This window comes from Arvicanthis niloticus, chromosome 6 (genome assembly GCF_011762505.2).
Source record: "Arvicanthis niloticus isolate mArvNil1 chromosome 6, mArvNil1.pat.X, whole genome shotgun sequence".
NCBI classification, from domain to species: Eukaryota; Metazoa; Chordata; class Mammalia; order Rodentia; family Muridae; genus Arvicanthis; species Arvicanthis niloticus.
In genome coordinates, this window is record NC_047663.1 from 107,016,087 (window position 1) to 107,030,410 (window position 14,324).

Here is a 14,324-nt window from a genome sequence, read left to right on the forward strand (position 1 = left end):
AGATCATGAGGGATGTCCCTGCTACTGCTGCATTCTCTGCTGTTCTCCATTATCCTGACTTTCCAGAGACAGGAAACAGAAGCCAGGGATGTCACAGGACATTGATGAATACTCTGGGGACTGGCCCTTCTCAGCAGCCTTGCCCTGACTGGATTGGACCCAGCCACAGGGTTTCCTTTGTGTTAGTTCACATTACAGGGACTGGATTATGCCAATCTAAGCGACAGAGGAGCTTGGAGAAGGCCTGGACTTGTCTTCAGTGTTCATGGAGTGAGCAGCACCCCATGTGACTTGTAGGGCCGTTTGGGGAGTGTCCTGACCTGGGCCAAGGGAAGCAGAACATAGTTACTGGTCAGTAAACTAGCCTAGAGAATTCTCTCTAGTCTGGAGCACTGTGGTTGCTCTAGAGTTAGCCACACTCCAGGCAGGCTCAAATTGCTCTGGTGCTGGAAGGCCAGCTGCCGAAGATGGCTGTAATGGGAAGGGAATGTGGTGAGAGAGCCAAGGTACCTGAGAGGAGTCACACTGAAAGCACTGGTCTGGCCAAGAGACTTAAAGTCTCCACTGAGAGGGAGGCAGGAATGGAGAACTAAACTAGTACAACAATTTCAGGCTGTCAGGAACCTGGCTGCATGATTGGGAACCATGGCCCAGGGCAAGTCTGCAGAAAAGGGTGAGGTGTGGACGCTGCAAGAATGGACTATGTGGAAAGTGAAGCTTCAAAAGAAACCCTGATATACAGGAGAGCCTCCCTGGGAAGGAGGGCTCTGGAGCAGCAGCATGCAGAAGGCACACACAGGAGGTAAGTCCAAACCACGGGCTTCCTATCCAGAGAGGATCGATTAGATCCAGCTCTACTATCAGGTCTAGCCAGCTCCAGGCCTGAAACTACGGTCCAGACACTTGAGGATGAGGCAGCCCAGTCAGGCTCCACTGGCCTCCTGCACTTGAAGGCCCACAAGCAATACAATCGGCCCCTCTGACCTCTGTGTCCTCCACAGGGAGCAAGCTGGAGTAGGAGGCTGGCTCTGCCTCTAGGACTGTGACAGTTTGTACAGATGGCACAGGAGGCTCTGGTGGGGCTAATAGCAGGGTGTCTGCTGAGAGAAGGACGGGGTAATCGAGTGAAGGCACAGACTACAAGAGCACCCAGCCTCCCACGGCCCAGAGTGAACTGCTAATCACTAGCTGGGGTCCCAGAAGCCAGGGGAGGCATTGTGTCACTGTCAACTGGCTTCTCCACCCTCCTGTCCCAAGTTTTTCCCTGCCAGACAGACTGCTGACTAATATTGAAGGTCACAGAGCCCAGAAACTCTGGCAAAAGACTGTTTGTGCATACTTCCTAAATATAAGAATATCCCGAAGGCATGTCAAATTATGTTAGGAGATGAAACGCACACCAAGGCAAGCATGGTGTGGCCCTCATCACTTCCACACCTCTCCTCTTGAGCCTCAAAACAGGAAGAATTGAGAGGTGCAGGCAGCTCATGGGGGCATGGGGCGTATGTATGTGGGTGCCTCTGCCTGGATCACTCTCTTTCTTAGCCTGCCTCTGAGCAGCTACAGCTACTCAAAGCAGCCTGTGCTGCTCCAAAAACCAAGCCTCAGGGCTGGGCTAGACACTCGCTCACACAACAGGAGCCACCAAAGCTAGCCAGGGGGTGGCAGGTAATACAGGAGGAAGTAGTTAACGTGCTCTGAGGAACAGAAACTGCCCTAGGCCACGAGTCCAACGCAACACCAGATCCAGCCCTACTTAGAAAGAAAGAGACTCCTCTGAAGAGGTGGGTGGGCATGAGGCTGGGGTTCTACAGCCACAGAGTTGTTCTGACTTCAGAAGAGAAAAACAGGAGCCCAGGCCCGGCATCTGGAGGTGATAGCTGTTTACTGACAAGGAACAGCAGGCTTGAGAGGCTCCAAGTGAAGAGAGTGACTTTTGGGACGACTGGCGCCCACAGCCACAGAAGTGCACAGACAGGTCAACTCTGCTCCATCTTGCCAGGGTGGGTGGGATCCTCACCTCCTTCTGGGGTGGCAGGCGGTTCAGCAGCCTCCAGAATCAGTTCCAGGGCACCGTCACCAGACACTCGGCGTACTTCTTCTCCTCTGGCTGCTAGGATCTCTTCAATGTTCCTGCAGACAGTGAGGGCAGGATCAGCCTTACTCTGGGCTCCCTCAAGGGCATCCCACAGTCATCTTGGACCTGGAACACTTGTTCCAGCATCCAAGTGACAACAGCACCTTGCAGGCACCTAATAGCACCTTCACCAAATGTGTCTGTTAATAAGTCCCACCTCAGAAGCCATCTCTCCTAAACAGTGTACTACCTTGGCCCCTCCTCTCACCAGGTAATGGCCATCCCTGCATTTCTGTCCTGTTCCTACACATCAGAGCTGAGATTTCTCTGCAGCACAGGTCAAGAGGTGAACCCTAGAGACCCAAGGCCTGAACACTTATCTCACAGGTTACCTCCTCTGTGGCTCTGCCCTTACTCCCGACACTGATCCTTCCTCATAGAACATTAAGAAGCCATAAGGCATAGCCACAGACCCATCCTCCAAACTGGCTCCTGGCTCTCCCCACTGCTCTCCCCAAAGTGGAGAGAACTGAAGGCCAGCGCTGGGCCATAGTCTGACACATACCCTTCCATCTGTCCTGAGTTGGCAAAGGACAAAAAGCCTCCACTAGAAAGTGACAAGGTCACTGGAGAGATCAGAGGTCATCAGGCAATGACAGAGGTAGAGCCATAGTTTGCCATACTTGGGGCCATTCATGGTTTATCTGAAGCTCAAATTAACTGTTTCCAGATCCACATGGAAGTTGGGCTGTCCAGGTAAAGAGAGAGGTCCCAACAAAGCCAGGCACGGACCCAGGCTCATACAGGGGCACGATCCTACTGTTTCCTACCCCTCCCAGCTGGCCTCACCTCTTCCCCTTCAGGTCAGAGAACCAGCTTAGGTTGTCTGCGATGATGTGGTGGTTCTGGCAACCAGGGCAAGTCACGATGACCACGCCCTGGTGATAGGCCAACTTTGAGATGCGCTTGGATGACCGAGTCCCACAGACCTAGCTGGGTTAGAGAGGTGGTCAGACAAGGTACACACAGTAAATTCCCTCCCCGCCCCCCTCAAGGACTAACTCCATCCTGAGGGACAGCCTCAACCCTTTCCCAGATGATCCCATATAGGAGAGAGGCCAGCCCCTTCATCCCTAGACGCTTGTCTCCTGATAACCCAACCCATCTCCTAGGCCTCGTCCCTCATAGATAGCTTCATTCTCTCCCAATCCTTTTGTAAAGACCCCGCCCCCTCCCCAGTCCGTAGGCTACCTCTTCCGATTCTGCCAGAACCCTATACCGTCAGAAAACCAGCCAGCGCTGGGTGCCGCCGACCGCGCCCACCTTGCAGGTGTAGACGAGCTGGTAGTGGTCCGCTTCCACGCGCCCCAGCGCAGCCACACGCTGTGATCCCGGCGCGGAGCTGGAGCTCCGCCGGGCCCAACCCTGAAGTCTCTCCGCAGTTTTTAGGCGAGCCCCGGAATCCCAAAGCTGCCACGGTCCTGGATCCCGGGTCCGCACACTACGAAGTAGTGTCGGTACGCGGCCCAGCGCTGTCCGCAACATCCTGTCTGTGATCCTATTTTTGCACCACCCCGTGCGACCGAAGCTGCACCGGCCATTTTGGAAACGGGCGCAGCGGCCGGAAACGGCCCTCTTCGGCTTCCGTTCGTCACCAGCGTGCTACATTCTGTCGCCCCCTGGTGTCGCCCCGCTTGAACATCCAACCTACAGGCTCAGTTCGGTGGTCATTTTATTTAGCTGCATTTTTCTAATACTTGTACAACGCATGTGTAGCGTACAGTAAAACAAAACAACAACAACAAAAACAAAACCCGCAGCATCCCTTCACAGTTAACACAGATGCTCAGCCTCGGCGCGGTCCTCTAGGAGCCTTCGGTGTCGGTGTTGTCGCTGCCTGTCGTATTCCCGCGATCCCCTTCTCCCTGCCGCCAGCTGTTCTGCATCTTGCGGAGCGCCCGCTTCCTGTGGGACCCGCAGTGTGAGCAGGTAAACGCAGGTGTGCCACCCGCCCAGCCGTCCTGCCCTCCGCCCCATACCTGCGGTAGTTCTCGAAGCTCTCCTTGAGGCGCCGCCGCTCCTTCTCTGGGGGCTCGCTGCTGCTGGGTCTCGTGCCCTGTAGAAGGAACGGGGCCAGCAGCTGGACGACACCGTAGCCCTGAGACTCCAGCAGGTGTGAAGCCGAGCTATCTGGCCTTGGGGTCTACTTGACTCCGAGATGAGTGAGCATGAGGTGACTAACCCTTTTTGGTCAGGTTGAGTGGAAGACTTCTTTGTAGTGAACAGCTGTATGGGTGTCCTTACATTGCTGCCTCCCTCCCATGTCCAACCACCCCACATCTAGGGTTCTATCCAAGAAGAGGGGCTCCAGTTAATGCACCAAACACTACCCAAATGTTACATCATAGGCATGCACTACAAAGACCTTGTGATCCCCAGTGTCTAGGTGGAGTCACCCTCCTCCCCAGGATCAGCCATTTAGTCACCAAGGTTCTTGGGGACCCCAGTCGGCCTTACATGGGTCTGTGAAAGATGCTCCTTGTTCAGAGCCATGAAGGGCTGCTCTGGGCTCTCCCTGTCTGCCAGGACACCTGAAAGGAAGTTCTGTGTTTGTGGGGGCCCCATCTGGTATGGCCACCACCTCCCTCGGCTGACAGCCCAACTAGTATTAGCTTAGGCTGGGATCCTCACATGAGTCCAGTGTAGACTGCATTTCACAGACAGGAACAGACTGAGCCTTTGGCTACTACATCAACAGGGCTCCTACCATCACCCACCCATACCTCCCAAGCTGACTGTACCAAACACAAGGACAGATGGGTAGGAAAGACTGCAGGTCCCCAGGACAGTTTGCTCATGCATACCAGTCCATGTCACTGTTAGCTTGGCAACAGTTTTGTGCCTAGTGGTTCCCATGGGTGGGATGGGGGCAGCCTCAATGGAGAGCTCAGGGTCTCAAGGTGAGAGCAAGTACACCATATTAGTTAGAAGAGCATTTATTCCAGGGGCCAGACCCAGCAGCCCCAGGTCCTGGGCAGACCAAGACTCAAGCCTCCAGGCAGAAGGTATGCAGGGAGGCCTATGAACATCAAGAAAGAGTTATATCCAAGGAAGACTCCAGGGTATAAGAGCAACCAGCAGCCCTGCCCCCTTCCCCTCTCATTTTCATGGTGCCTAACTGCTGGCATGCCTTCAAGGGAGCTGGCTGCTCTTCTGTTCTCCTGTGTGCTCACATGGAATTCAGTGGCCTCAGGTTGGGTCTCGGGGGCTGCAGTAGGTGACCCGTGCTTCTCCATCTACACCTCTTGTTCCCCTTTTGCCTTTGGTTAGAGCCTGGGCTGAGCTGAGGAAGTCTGTCTGACTTCTCACGAAAGCTCCCAGGGCTCCTCCCTGCACCAGACCCTCTCACCACCCACCTTCAACTACCCCAACTGCCATCCCCCAACTATTAGATCAGAGGAGTGTCCTGCCTGGCAGCCTGCTACTGTGGGTAGTACAACCCGACCTCCTTGCTTGCTCCCCTGGCCATAGCTCCACCACTCTACTCCACTTCTCATTGAGCACAGCGGGTTACTGGCTAGTATCTCCCTCTGCAGGAGGAAGGCTGGTAGGGAAAGATGGGCCTATGCAGCGTGGGGCCTCCACATTCACCGTCCTCTGAGCCACAGACCCTGAGACCTAAGCTTCACGTTCACATCAGATTCCTTATTCTCCAGGTGTGTTAGCCTAAGAGTTTAGCCTTTCACCATCGCCATTCCCTCAGGGAGTGGCGTCCGTGGTTGGAGCGGGGTGAATACTGAGACAAAGTCCCACAGCTGAGGATGGGCCAGGGTTTAGGGAAGCAAGGATAAGACTGCAGCCTAGATGCCTTTGGCAGAACATGGTATCCCCACCTCCTCACCTTTGTCTGAGAGCTGGGCATCCTCCTCCAGGTCCTGAGGCAGTGAGAGCTTCCAGACAGAGACATGCCACCCAGTTAGGCCATGGTACAAGCCACCATTGCCCTTCCAGGACTAGGTGGCCCAGCCCACTGCTTGCTTGACTCCAGCTCCTCAGTTGACACAGCTATCACTGTCACCCCTCTGCACAGAGATCCTCAGGAACTCAGTCCCAGCCAGGCCAACAGGCAAAGGAAACCCTAGCATGAACCTCCTGTCCTGAGAGGCCAGGATGTGGGCCTTGCTCTGTGCCTCACTTTGCTCACAAGCAATGGCTTGGAGTTTGTCCCGAACTCTTCCCTGTATCCAGCCCAAAATGAGAGAAAAGAGACAGTCCAGTTTAAGGGAAAGGAGCATGTGAGAGATGAGTGGGAGCTCAGGTGAAGGTTGAAGACCAGAGAGAGGCCCACTCTGTGTCCACACTCACCTCCTGGGAGTTCCTGGGTGAACTGTCCTCCAAGTCAGAGCTCTGTGGCCACAGAAAAGGGAGTTGGTCAGTGGGCTGTAGGGGTTCCAAGCACCTGGGTATGGGGTGTGTAGGGCATGGTAAGAGCACCAGCCAAGCTCCATCTTCTGGTGAGGCCCTGCGCTTATCTCTAGATATGCCCAGAACATATATTTCTTAACACTACACTGCCAAGCCCCCTGAAGGTTACTCCTTGGTCAAGGCCACTGTCCTTGGAGTGGTATGAATAACTGGGCCTTGAGTTACATCTATGGCTGTCACTTTACCATGAGGAGCTCTAAAGAGGAAAACTGGGATTCAGGAAGGCCAGGCATTTTTCTCAGGCCACAAGCAGGGCACCAGTCATGCCAGGCTGGGAATGGAGATGCTTCTAGGCTGCATAATCCCTCTTGGAATCTTGCCTTGACCCCACATCCTCCCAGCTCCCTCATTGCCCAGACTACCCTAGCTACAACAGACACGGAGGCCTACCAGGATGAGCATGTCCAATTGCTGCTGCTTGAGTCTGCCCTCAGCGGCCAATAACCGGCCCTCCGTCTGGAACAGCTGCAACTGCAGCTCGTCTGCCTTCTCACCCAGCTCTCGGACCTGCTTTCGAAGCTTATCTTTGTCCTGGAAGCTTTGTGCACACTGTGCATGCAGCTCTTCCCTTGAGGCCATAGCCTGAGGAGTAGCAGGGACACACCTTCAGCAAGGTAGCTGACCGGAGATGCTCTTGCCTCTCATTTGGCAGTTCAGGTCTTAGTCCCTACCAGAGGTCCTGGCTGGATAACCACCACCCTGTTGTGCAGCTGGAGTTGCTGAACTGGAGGGATTCTCAAAGCAGTCAGGGCTCTCAGTACAAATGAACAAACACTGGGTGGAGCAGGACACGCCCAGAATCTTAGCACTTGGGAGTAGAAGCAGGATCAATAGTTCAAGGCCATCTTTTGACATATATTGAGTTGGAGGCAAGATTGGGTTACATGAGACACTGTCTCAGAAAACAAAACAAAACACTGCAAAGAAGCAGCCAGAAATCTCCGTGATTAATACTCAAGGTAGTTCCTGGGAAGCCCAACTGAGAAGTCCTGCATCCCCAGCAGACAGTCAGTGTATGTTCCTGTCCCACCCATGTGACATATTTTATAAATTCTGGATGCAGCTTGACATCAAAAACAGGATCCATAGCTGTTCTTAAATGAACACAATGCGTTTTTTCTTTTGTCTCTTGGAAGACAGTTTCATTATCCCAAGCTGGCTTCGTATTTACTGCTAGCTGAGGATGGTCTTGAATTTATGATTCTCCTGTCTTTACCTCTAAATGCTGGGACCAACATGCTGGGACTGGAATGTACAAACATGGCTTTTTGAGACAGGATCTCATGTTGGACCCCAAACTGGCTTAGAACTCACTGTAAATCAGGCTGCCCTTAAATTCACAGAAATTATCTTGTCTCAACTTCCACTGGGATTACAGGTATGAGTTGCTACTACTGCTACTGCCTCTACCAGGGAACCACCACCAGTTCTTCTACCAAATGCTCCCTACCCCCAACCTATGCATCCAGCAGCTTCCTCTCCTCTATTGAAGTCTCCACACGTCCTTACCCTACCCAGCAAAGGACGATAGCATTCTTTTCCTACATAAGCTCTTCCTTTGAGTAAGGTAGACTTGACTACATTTGTACAAGCGGTCCCAGGTTCTACCTTTCAACACTGTCAAGTCACCTTGAGCATAAATAAATAAAAAATGCTTTGACTATGGCTCCAAAGGCTGCTGCACCAATACTCCAACACTCCTTGTTCTCAGTTTCTGAACACAAGCGTGGCACCTACCTGGTCCCGCTCAATGGAGACCTCCTCCATCTGTTGCAGGATAGCCTCGATACGGTCCTTGTACATCTTGGCATCCTTGCGCAAGGCCATGCACTGCAGCTCGAACATCTCCTTTTCCTCCGTGCACTACAAGAAGCACCACTCAGCCTCACCCCTCCCCATCCCCCTGGGCTGGACTCAGGGCAACCACTCCAGAGCACATAAGATCGGGCTAGCTGGGATAATGAGGAAGGCCCAGGAGTCCCAGTCCACAGTAGGCTAACTTGGTCTAAGACCATTGCCTCGGCCACCATTGGTCACATTGTAAGCTCAAAGGGTGACCTTAGCTGTGGACATGACACCACTGTGTACTAGGAATTGGTAAAAGGGAGACACTGACCTAGGTCCCAGACCTCACCATCCCAGTGGGCATTGCTTGCCTGCCCTGGTCTCTCACCCGGGTCCGGAGGGTCTCAGCCTGCCGGAGGTCCTTGCGTAGGGAAAAGATGGTGCTGGCCTGCTCCTGGTGTTCTTGCAGTGCCTGACGCCAATCTTCCTCCAGCACTTGAATGTATGGGCTATTTCTGTCTAGCTTACCCTCCTGGAGGTGGCAGAGGGCAACAAGCCTGGCTGAGGAGGCCCACAGTGCCACAGCCACTGCAGTTGTACTGTCCCCTGCAGATGTGAGGCCTGGTGTCCAGCGGCAGTCTCCCTACCTGCGCAGAGACCTCCAGCTCCTGCACCCGGGCCTGTAGCAAGTCCTTTTCCTGCTGCAGCTCCCACAGCAGCTCCTGGCTAGGCCGCTGCTCCATGGCGTGCCTGAGCTTCAGTGTATGTTTGCGCTCCACCTTGCAGTCATCCTCAGCCTTCATGAGGCTGTGCCTGAGCCGGTCCACCTGTGGGTGGCCCAGTCAGCTACAGCCTCCCCCAGATCACCCCTCTGCAGGTGGAGCAAGTGCTCACCTCAAGCTGCAGGTCACGGTTCCGCATGAGTGCTGTGCCCTTCTCTTCACTGAGATGGGCCAGGCGCATGGCCAGGTCATAATTCTCATCCTTGCAGCGCTTCAGCTCCGCGCTGCTCAGCTCACACTCTTCCTTGAGCCGCTGTACCCGCTCCTGGTGCTTGCGCAGTAGGCTGTCCTTTACCCTCAGCTCCTTGATGAAATCATCCCTGGAGCTCAGAAGGGCCGTCAGGTCCTGAACCTTCTTCTGCAGCTTCATGACCTCTGTCATCAGCAGCTGCGTCAGGCCCGACTCCCCTGAAGCATCTAGGGACCATGCAGTTAGATAGAGTCTGTGGCTATCACCTGTAGACCCGTGTTTTTCCTTGTCAATAAGTGTGTGCTTGAAGACTAGCAGTTTGAGGGACAGAGGGAGCACTCCTGGCCTCCCACAGAGAAAGCTGGTAGGATGGGTCCCTCAAGACTGAGAGACTCACTAGGCCCAGTCTGCCTTGCTGTCCCTCACAGGAGAACTGAGATTCTAACTCATCACCCAGGACCACTCACATGCCAAGACTCCAGCTGTCTCCCCCCAGCCTCTGTTTTTGGAGATGTCTTGCTATGTAGTCCAGGCTGGCCTCTCACTCAAAGATCTGCTTGTCTCTGCCTCCAGAGTACTGGGGTTAAGGGTGTGAGCCGTCACATTTCCCCCTGGATGCCTCCAGAGTACTGGGGTTAAAGGTGTGTGCCATCACATTTCCCCCTGGGAATTGTAGTACTCTGCCCTTAGATGACAGCTGGGCCCTGCAGAAATGGCACTTCAGAGGGCTCATCACTTCTCAGTGAAATTTCCAGGCTGTGAGTAGGAAAGGGCAGAGAAGGGCTCCCCTTCTGGAGACCAGCAGGGCCTAAGCAATCCAGGAAGGCCCTGCCCCTGAGATCCTAAGAGTAGTCACCAAGGACTACTACCCTGATCTGCATCCTAAGGCTTGTATCAGACTTATTCACTCCAGTGCAATCACAGAAGCCAGGACCACGTAGCACCCGAGTCCACCCACAGCACCAACCCACACCTGTGCCTCTCTCTCACCAATGATCATGGAGAAGACACGTGCTGGCTCCTTGCCAGTAACTTTCCTGTATAACTGAGGGTAGTAGAGTTCCAGACTCTCAAGGAAGGCTACATAGCCCTTGTGGCCTGTTCGCTGCAGGATGTCCAGGAGTACACCTTCAGGTGGAAGAGGCAGAGTCAAGGCCAAGGTCTGGGTAGGTGGAGGCTCTTGGGGATGGGTAGAATGATTACTCTGGGTAGATATCCCAAGCTCTAGACACCCCCTCCCTTCTGGGCCCTACCTAGCAGAGGAATTTAGGCCATTGAACAAGGCACCCTGCAGTCTAGGTGGGACAAGGTGCTGCTTTCACTCTGGTGGCACTCTCAGGGCTTGAACAATGGTGTGGACTCCCCTTCCTCCACTGGGCAGCAGCAGATAGACATGACAAAAGGGGGAAGAGGCTCTCACGCTTATTATCCTACATGGAGATGGAGCCGTGTGGGGCAAGGCCAGGGCAGTGAGCGGAGCATGTAGCAGCCTCTGCCTGGGTGTCTTGTGGGGCTCATGAAGGATGGGTCTGCTGGTGTGGGAGCAGCCCTCACCCACTTTCCGCTTGCGGATGACCAGGCTGGGGTCGCTGAGCACCTGCTCCTCGTCATCGGGGTTCAGGACTTTGCACTGGCGCAGATAGGGTGTGATCCGTGAAGGGTCAATGACGGAGATGAGTTTCACCCGGAAGCTCTCCAGGGCACTCCAGCACTCGTCGTCATTTTCATAGTCTGACATGTCCTCTGTAGGCTGTGGTTATAGTTGGGGAGAGCAGCTGAGGAAGTGCCCACCTTCTGTTCCCTGCTGGGTCTGGACCCAGGCCTGAGTGCCAGGGCAGGGCTTTGGGCAGGGTCAGAAGGGACTCATTCTAGGGAAATCTGAGGGCTCAGCCTCACCTCCTCAGCTCTATGGACAGTTTGTGAGGGAAAGCAGAGGTCCATAGACAAGCCCCTCCTCAGGCCACCTGTCAAACTCACCCTCCCCAAGCAGCTGTCCTGCCTCTGTCACCTCAAGCTTTCTCTGAGTCATATGGGTATGCAGGGAAGGGACGGGTTGGGGTCTAAGAGAATACTCCTTGTACAACAACCCTGTTCTAGCTTCTGCCCTCTACCCTAAAGTGCTCTGGCATGCTCTGGAGGTAGAGGCTTTCACCCCTAGCGGCCATCCTACATAGTACCTTCTTGGGTGGCATGGACCCTGGTTGGCCAGTCTCCAGATTGGGACTAAGAGAGTCAGGTTGGTTGGAGGTTTTCTCACTCTGCCAGGGGGCCAGGCCTGTGTGTGACTTCCCCATTCCCTGACAGGCCTTCCGTTGTAGCTTGCCAATGATGCAACAGCCCTCTGCCTGTGGCACGGTGCTATTCTGGGAGGGCAAGTAAGGGCTGGCCACAGGAGCATGTCTGCGTCCCTGCTTGGCTGGAGTACATTGGAAGGGTCGGCGATGTCATTCACAGACTCCAGACATCTGCTGTGGCTTCCTCCAGTCTTTCAGGTGCTAGGCACCAGCAAATCCTGTGCAATTTGGCACCAGATGAGCCGTGGCCTTCGGCCACATGATGGGGATCAGTCAGGCCAGTTGTACATAGGGGGATTGCTTATGTGGAGCTACCTACTGTTTCTACATGTGGACAAGTGAAGCCTCAGTGAGTGTGGCTTCAATGACTATAGAGCTGAGCTAAGGTGGCCACAGAGAGCCCCTGGCTTAGTCCCCAACCCCAGGAGAACACTGAGATCCTGCCCAGAGGAGCTGCATCTCCATGGCAGGCTTATTCTTCAGAAGCACCTCTTAGTTTCCTGCTGCACCTTCTGGTTGACCCAGTGGATGGACATTTCTCTAAACCTTGGGCCTGTTGCCTGCCATTCCAGCCCCACAGCCACATGGTCCCAGCACTAGAGGACTATGCTGCAATGTACAAGGATTAATCAAATGAAGGGATGAGAAGGGAGGAGGCCACCTGCCTGTAGGTACTTACTGCTGCTCCAGCGTAAAGGCTCCAGGATGCCCAGCAGTCACCAGAGGCTTCAAGCCACCTTCCAGGAAGGGCACTGAACTTACCTCAGGGTCTTGTGGGAGCTGCCTGCCAGCTGGATGCTGCCTGGGCTACGGGCACACCAGGAGTCTGGGTCTCTGGAGTGTGGAGATGCTCCCTAACTGGAGAAGGGTGGAGCCATGAGGGAGGCTGTGCACTTCCTGATGTGTTCTGGTTGAAGCCACAAGTCAGCCAGTCCTCCCACAGGGGGACAGTCCCTGCTGGTCTACCTTCTGATTGGCCCATCCAGGAACAGAACAGAGGGAAGCAGAAGTACTCTGGGAGCAGAGGATCCCTCCCTGCCTGCTCATCTGGACTGGGGCCCTGGAGCCACAGAGAATCTGAATATCTTACATTGTGAATTGGCGGTCCGGTCCAAGGCCCTCCTGGATCCAGGCTTCTGAAAGCTGCTTTTCCAACATGGTCCTGTCTCATATCCTCTCCTACCATCAGGGTAGGTGCAACAGGACAATGCTTGGTCAAAATCCACAGGCTAAAGGCAGCTAGACACAGCCTCTACTTCAGGATGGCCCTTCAAGAGTCAACCTGAGATGGGCGTGGGGACTTGCTAGCCCTGCCCAGCCAGTGTCTGACAGGTGCTGCTGCCTAGCCTGTGAGCTGAAGCAAAAGCTGTGTGGGGGAAATTTATATATAGAGCAGAGCCTCAGCTTCTCCTTCCTTTGTGCCCTTCTGCCCACTCCTGTGGGGACAGTAGCCTTGAACCATACTTCCAAAAGCAGCAGTCAGGAGTCCTCTTTGGCCTGGGGGGCCACACTGCTAGGGACTGTGCCTTGCTGGGTTTCCAGGATGGCAAAGAGGAGTCCATGGCTTTGTAGTCACTCCAGGAAGGAGATCACAAGGCCTCCACAGTGATGTCCCCAGATAGTAAAAATACAGATCATGGTGTCTTCTTAAAAGTGTTAATAAAATGTGAAGCTCTTGCCCATAAAACTGAGGTGGAAGTCAATAGCACAGAGAGCTGGAAAAAACAAAAACAAAACAAACAAACAAAACCAACCAAATAAACCCAAGTACTCCCGAATGGAGAAGAGTAGTGCAGAGTTAGAGAGAGCCACGACGCATGACGTGCCCGAACAATGAGCAACCACAGCTGGTGGTTCCTGCATGATGGGCCATCAGCTGGGTGACAGCTGGTATAAGCACTAGGACTAGGCTGGTCACACCATTTTACTGTGAGCTGGAAATTTCCCACAGAGGATGAACACATGTAGGAAGTAAATCCTGGAGAGCCAAGGGCTCAGGACTTATCGAGTCTGGTGTCATGATAAGAAAAAGGAGCGACAGGGCTGGAGAGATGGCTCAGCAGTTAAAAACACTGACTGTTTTTCTGGAGGTCCTGAGTTCAATTTCTAACAACTACCTGGTGGCTCACAACCATCTGTAAAGGGATCTGATGCCTCTTCTGGTGTATCTGAAGAGAGTGACAGTGTATTCACATACATAAAACAAAAAAAAACTTTTTTTAAAGGGAGAGACAAGCTCCAATGGGGTGTTGGCCTCATGCCAACACAAGCCTCCCATTCCGAGGGGAGCTGCTGCTGTGATGGACGCTGGTTCTGGGGACCTCACCTAGCACGTACAGGCCAGTTGGCATAGTGCCTTTTTGTTTTTCTTTTTTAAAGATTTATTTATTTTTATTTTTACTTTTTGGTTTCTCGAGACAGGGTTTCTCTGTATAGCCTTGGCTGTCCTGGAACTCACTCTGTAGACCAGGCTGGCCTCGAACTCAGAAATCCACCTGCCTCTGCCTCCCAAGTGCTGGGATTAAAGGCATGCGCCACCACCGCCCGGCGACACATTTTCTTGAAATGAGAAGAAGCGCTGTTTCTCCATTCTCTCTGCTCTCTGGTAAAATGCTGGGTCCAGGGGCTGCCTGGGCAGCAAAGGGTATGAGAGGCTCCCAAAACTGGCAGACAATCACATCCCAGATGATGGTGGGTACCCAGCACTAGAC

The 14,324-nt window shown here is 53.8% G+C and overlaps 2 protein-coding genes across 5 annotated transcripts; both read right to left on the reverse strand.

Annotated features, from left to right (window-relative positions):
* Positions 1–1,868: 1,868 nt before the first annotated feature.
* Dnlz (DNL-type zinc finger) lies at positions 1,869–3,718 on the reverse strand. Of its 2 annotated transcripts, none has more exons than XM_034504774.2 (3): positions 3,401–3,718; positions 2,927–3,066; positions 1,869–2,133 (listed from the first exon to the last, which is right to left on the reverse strand). In XM_034504774.2, the coding sequence occupies exons 1-3, from the start codon at positions 3,620–3,622 to the stop codon at positions 1,980–1,982; spliced, it is 516 nt and encodes a 171-aa protein (XP_034360665.1). In that variant the 5' UTR covers positions 3,623–3,718; the 3' UTR covers positions 1,869–1,979. The 2 variants fall into 2 exon arrangements, with proteins under 2 accessions (XP_034360665.1, XP_034360666.1); XM_034504775.2 differs by having other exon boundaries at positions 1,900–2,133; positions 2,927–3,070; positions 3,401–3,704.
* A 74-nt stretch (positions 3,719–3,792) lies between these two features.
* Card9 (caspase recruitment domain family member 9) lies at positions 3,793–14,204 on the reverse strand. 3 transcript variants are annotated; one of them, XM_034504772.3, is made up of 14 exons: positions 12,704–14,204; positions 12,376–12,471; positions 10,874–11,069; positions 10,310–10,447; positions 9,242–9,546; positions 8,995–9,174; positions 8,736–8,879; positions 8,300–8,425; positions 6,953–7,144; positions 6,443–6,484; positions 5,979–6,027; positions 4,595–4,668; positions 4,117–4,193; positions 3,793–4,042 (listed from the first exon to the last, which is right to left on the reverse strand). In XM_034504772.3, exons 3-14 carry the CDS (start codon positions 11,055–11,057, stop codon positions 3,943–3,945), a joined length of 1,611 nt encoding a protein of 536 aa, XP_034360663.1. In that variant the 5' UTR covers positions 11,058–11,069; positions 12,376–12,471; positions 12,704–14,204; the 3' UTR covers positions 3,793–3,942. The 3 variants fall into 3 exon arrangements, 2 of the variants coding, with proteins under 2 accessions (XP_034360663.1, XP_076793763.1); XR_013111536.1 differs by lacking the exons at positions 3,793–4,042; positions 4,117–4,193; positions 4,595–4,668 and having other exon boundaries at positions 6,009–6,027; positions 6,443–6,536; positions 11,497–14,204; XM_076937648.1 differs by lacking the exons at positions 3,793–4,042; positions 4,117–4,193; positions 4,595–4,668; positions 5,979–6,027 and adding an exon at positions 6,108–6,315 and having other exon boundaries at positions 11,497–14,204.
* Positions 14,205–14,324: the final 120 nt, after the last annotated feature.

Bases quoted from the DNA above. Each gene is read 5' to 3' on its own strand.
- Card9 (XM_076937648.1), bottom strand. From the start codon at position 11,613: ATGGGGAAGTCACACACAGGCCTGGCCCCCTGGCAGAGTGAGAAAACC. The intron at 10,448-10,873 runs GTGAGGGCTGCT...TTCCACCTGAAG, and splicing joins CATCCGCAAGCGGAAAGTGG to GTGTACTCCTGGACATCCTG. The intron at 8,426-8,735 runs GTGAGAGACCAG...TGCTTCTTGTAG, and splicing joins CTGAGACCCTCCGGACCCGG to TGCACGGAGGAAAAGGAGAT.
- Dnlz (XM_034504774.2), bottom strand. From the start codon at position 3,622: ATGTTGCGGACAGCGCTGGGCCGCGTACCGACACTACTTCGTAGTGTG. The intron at 3,067-3,400 runs GTGGGCGCGGTC...TAACCCAGCTAG, and splicing joins AGCTCGTCTACACCTGCAAG to GTCTGTGGGACTCGGTCATC. The intron at 2,134-2,926 runs GTGAGGCCAGCT...CACTGTCTGCAG, and splicing joins TCTGACCTGAAGGGGAAGAG to GAACATTGAAGAGATCCTAG.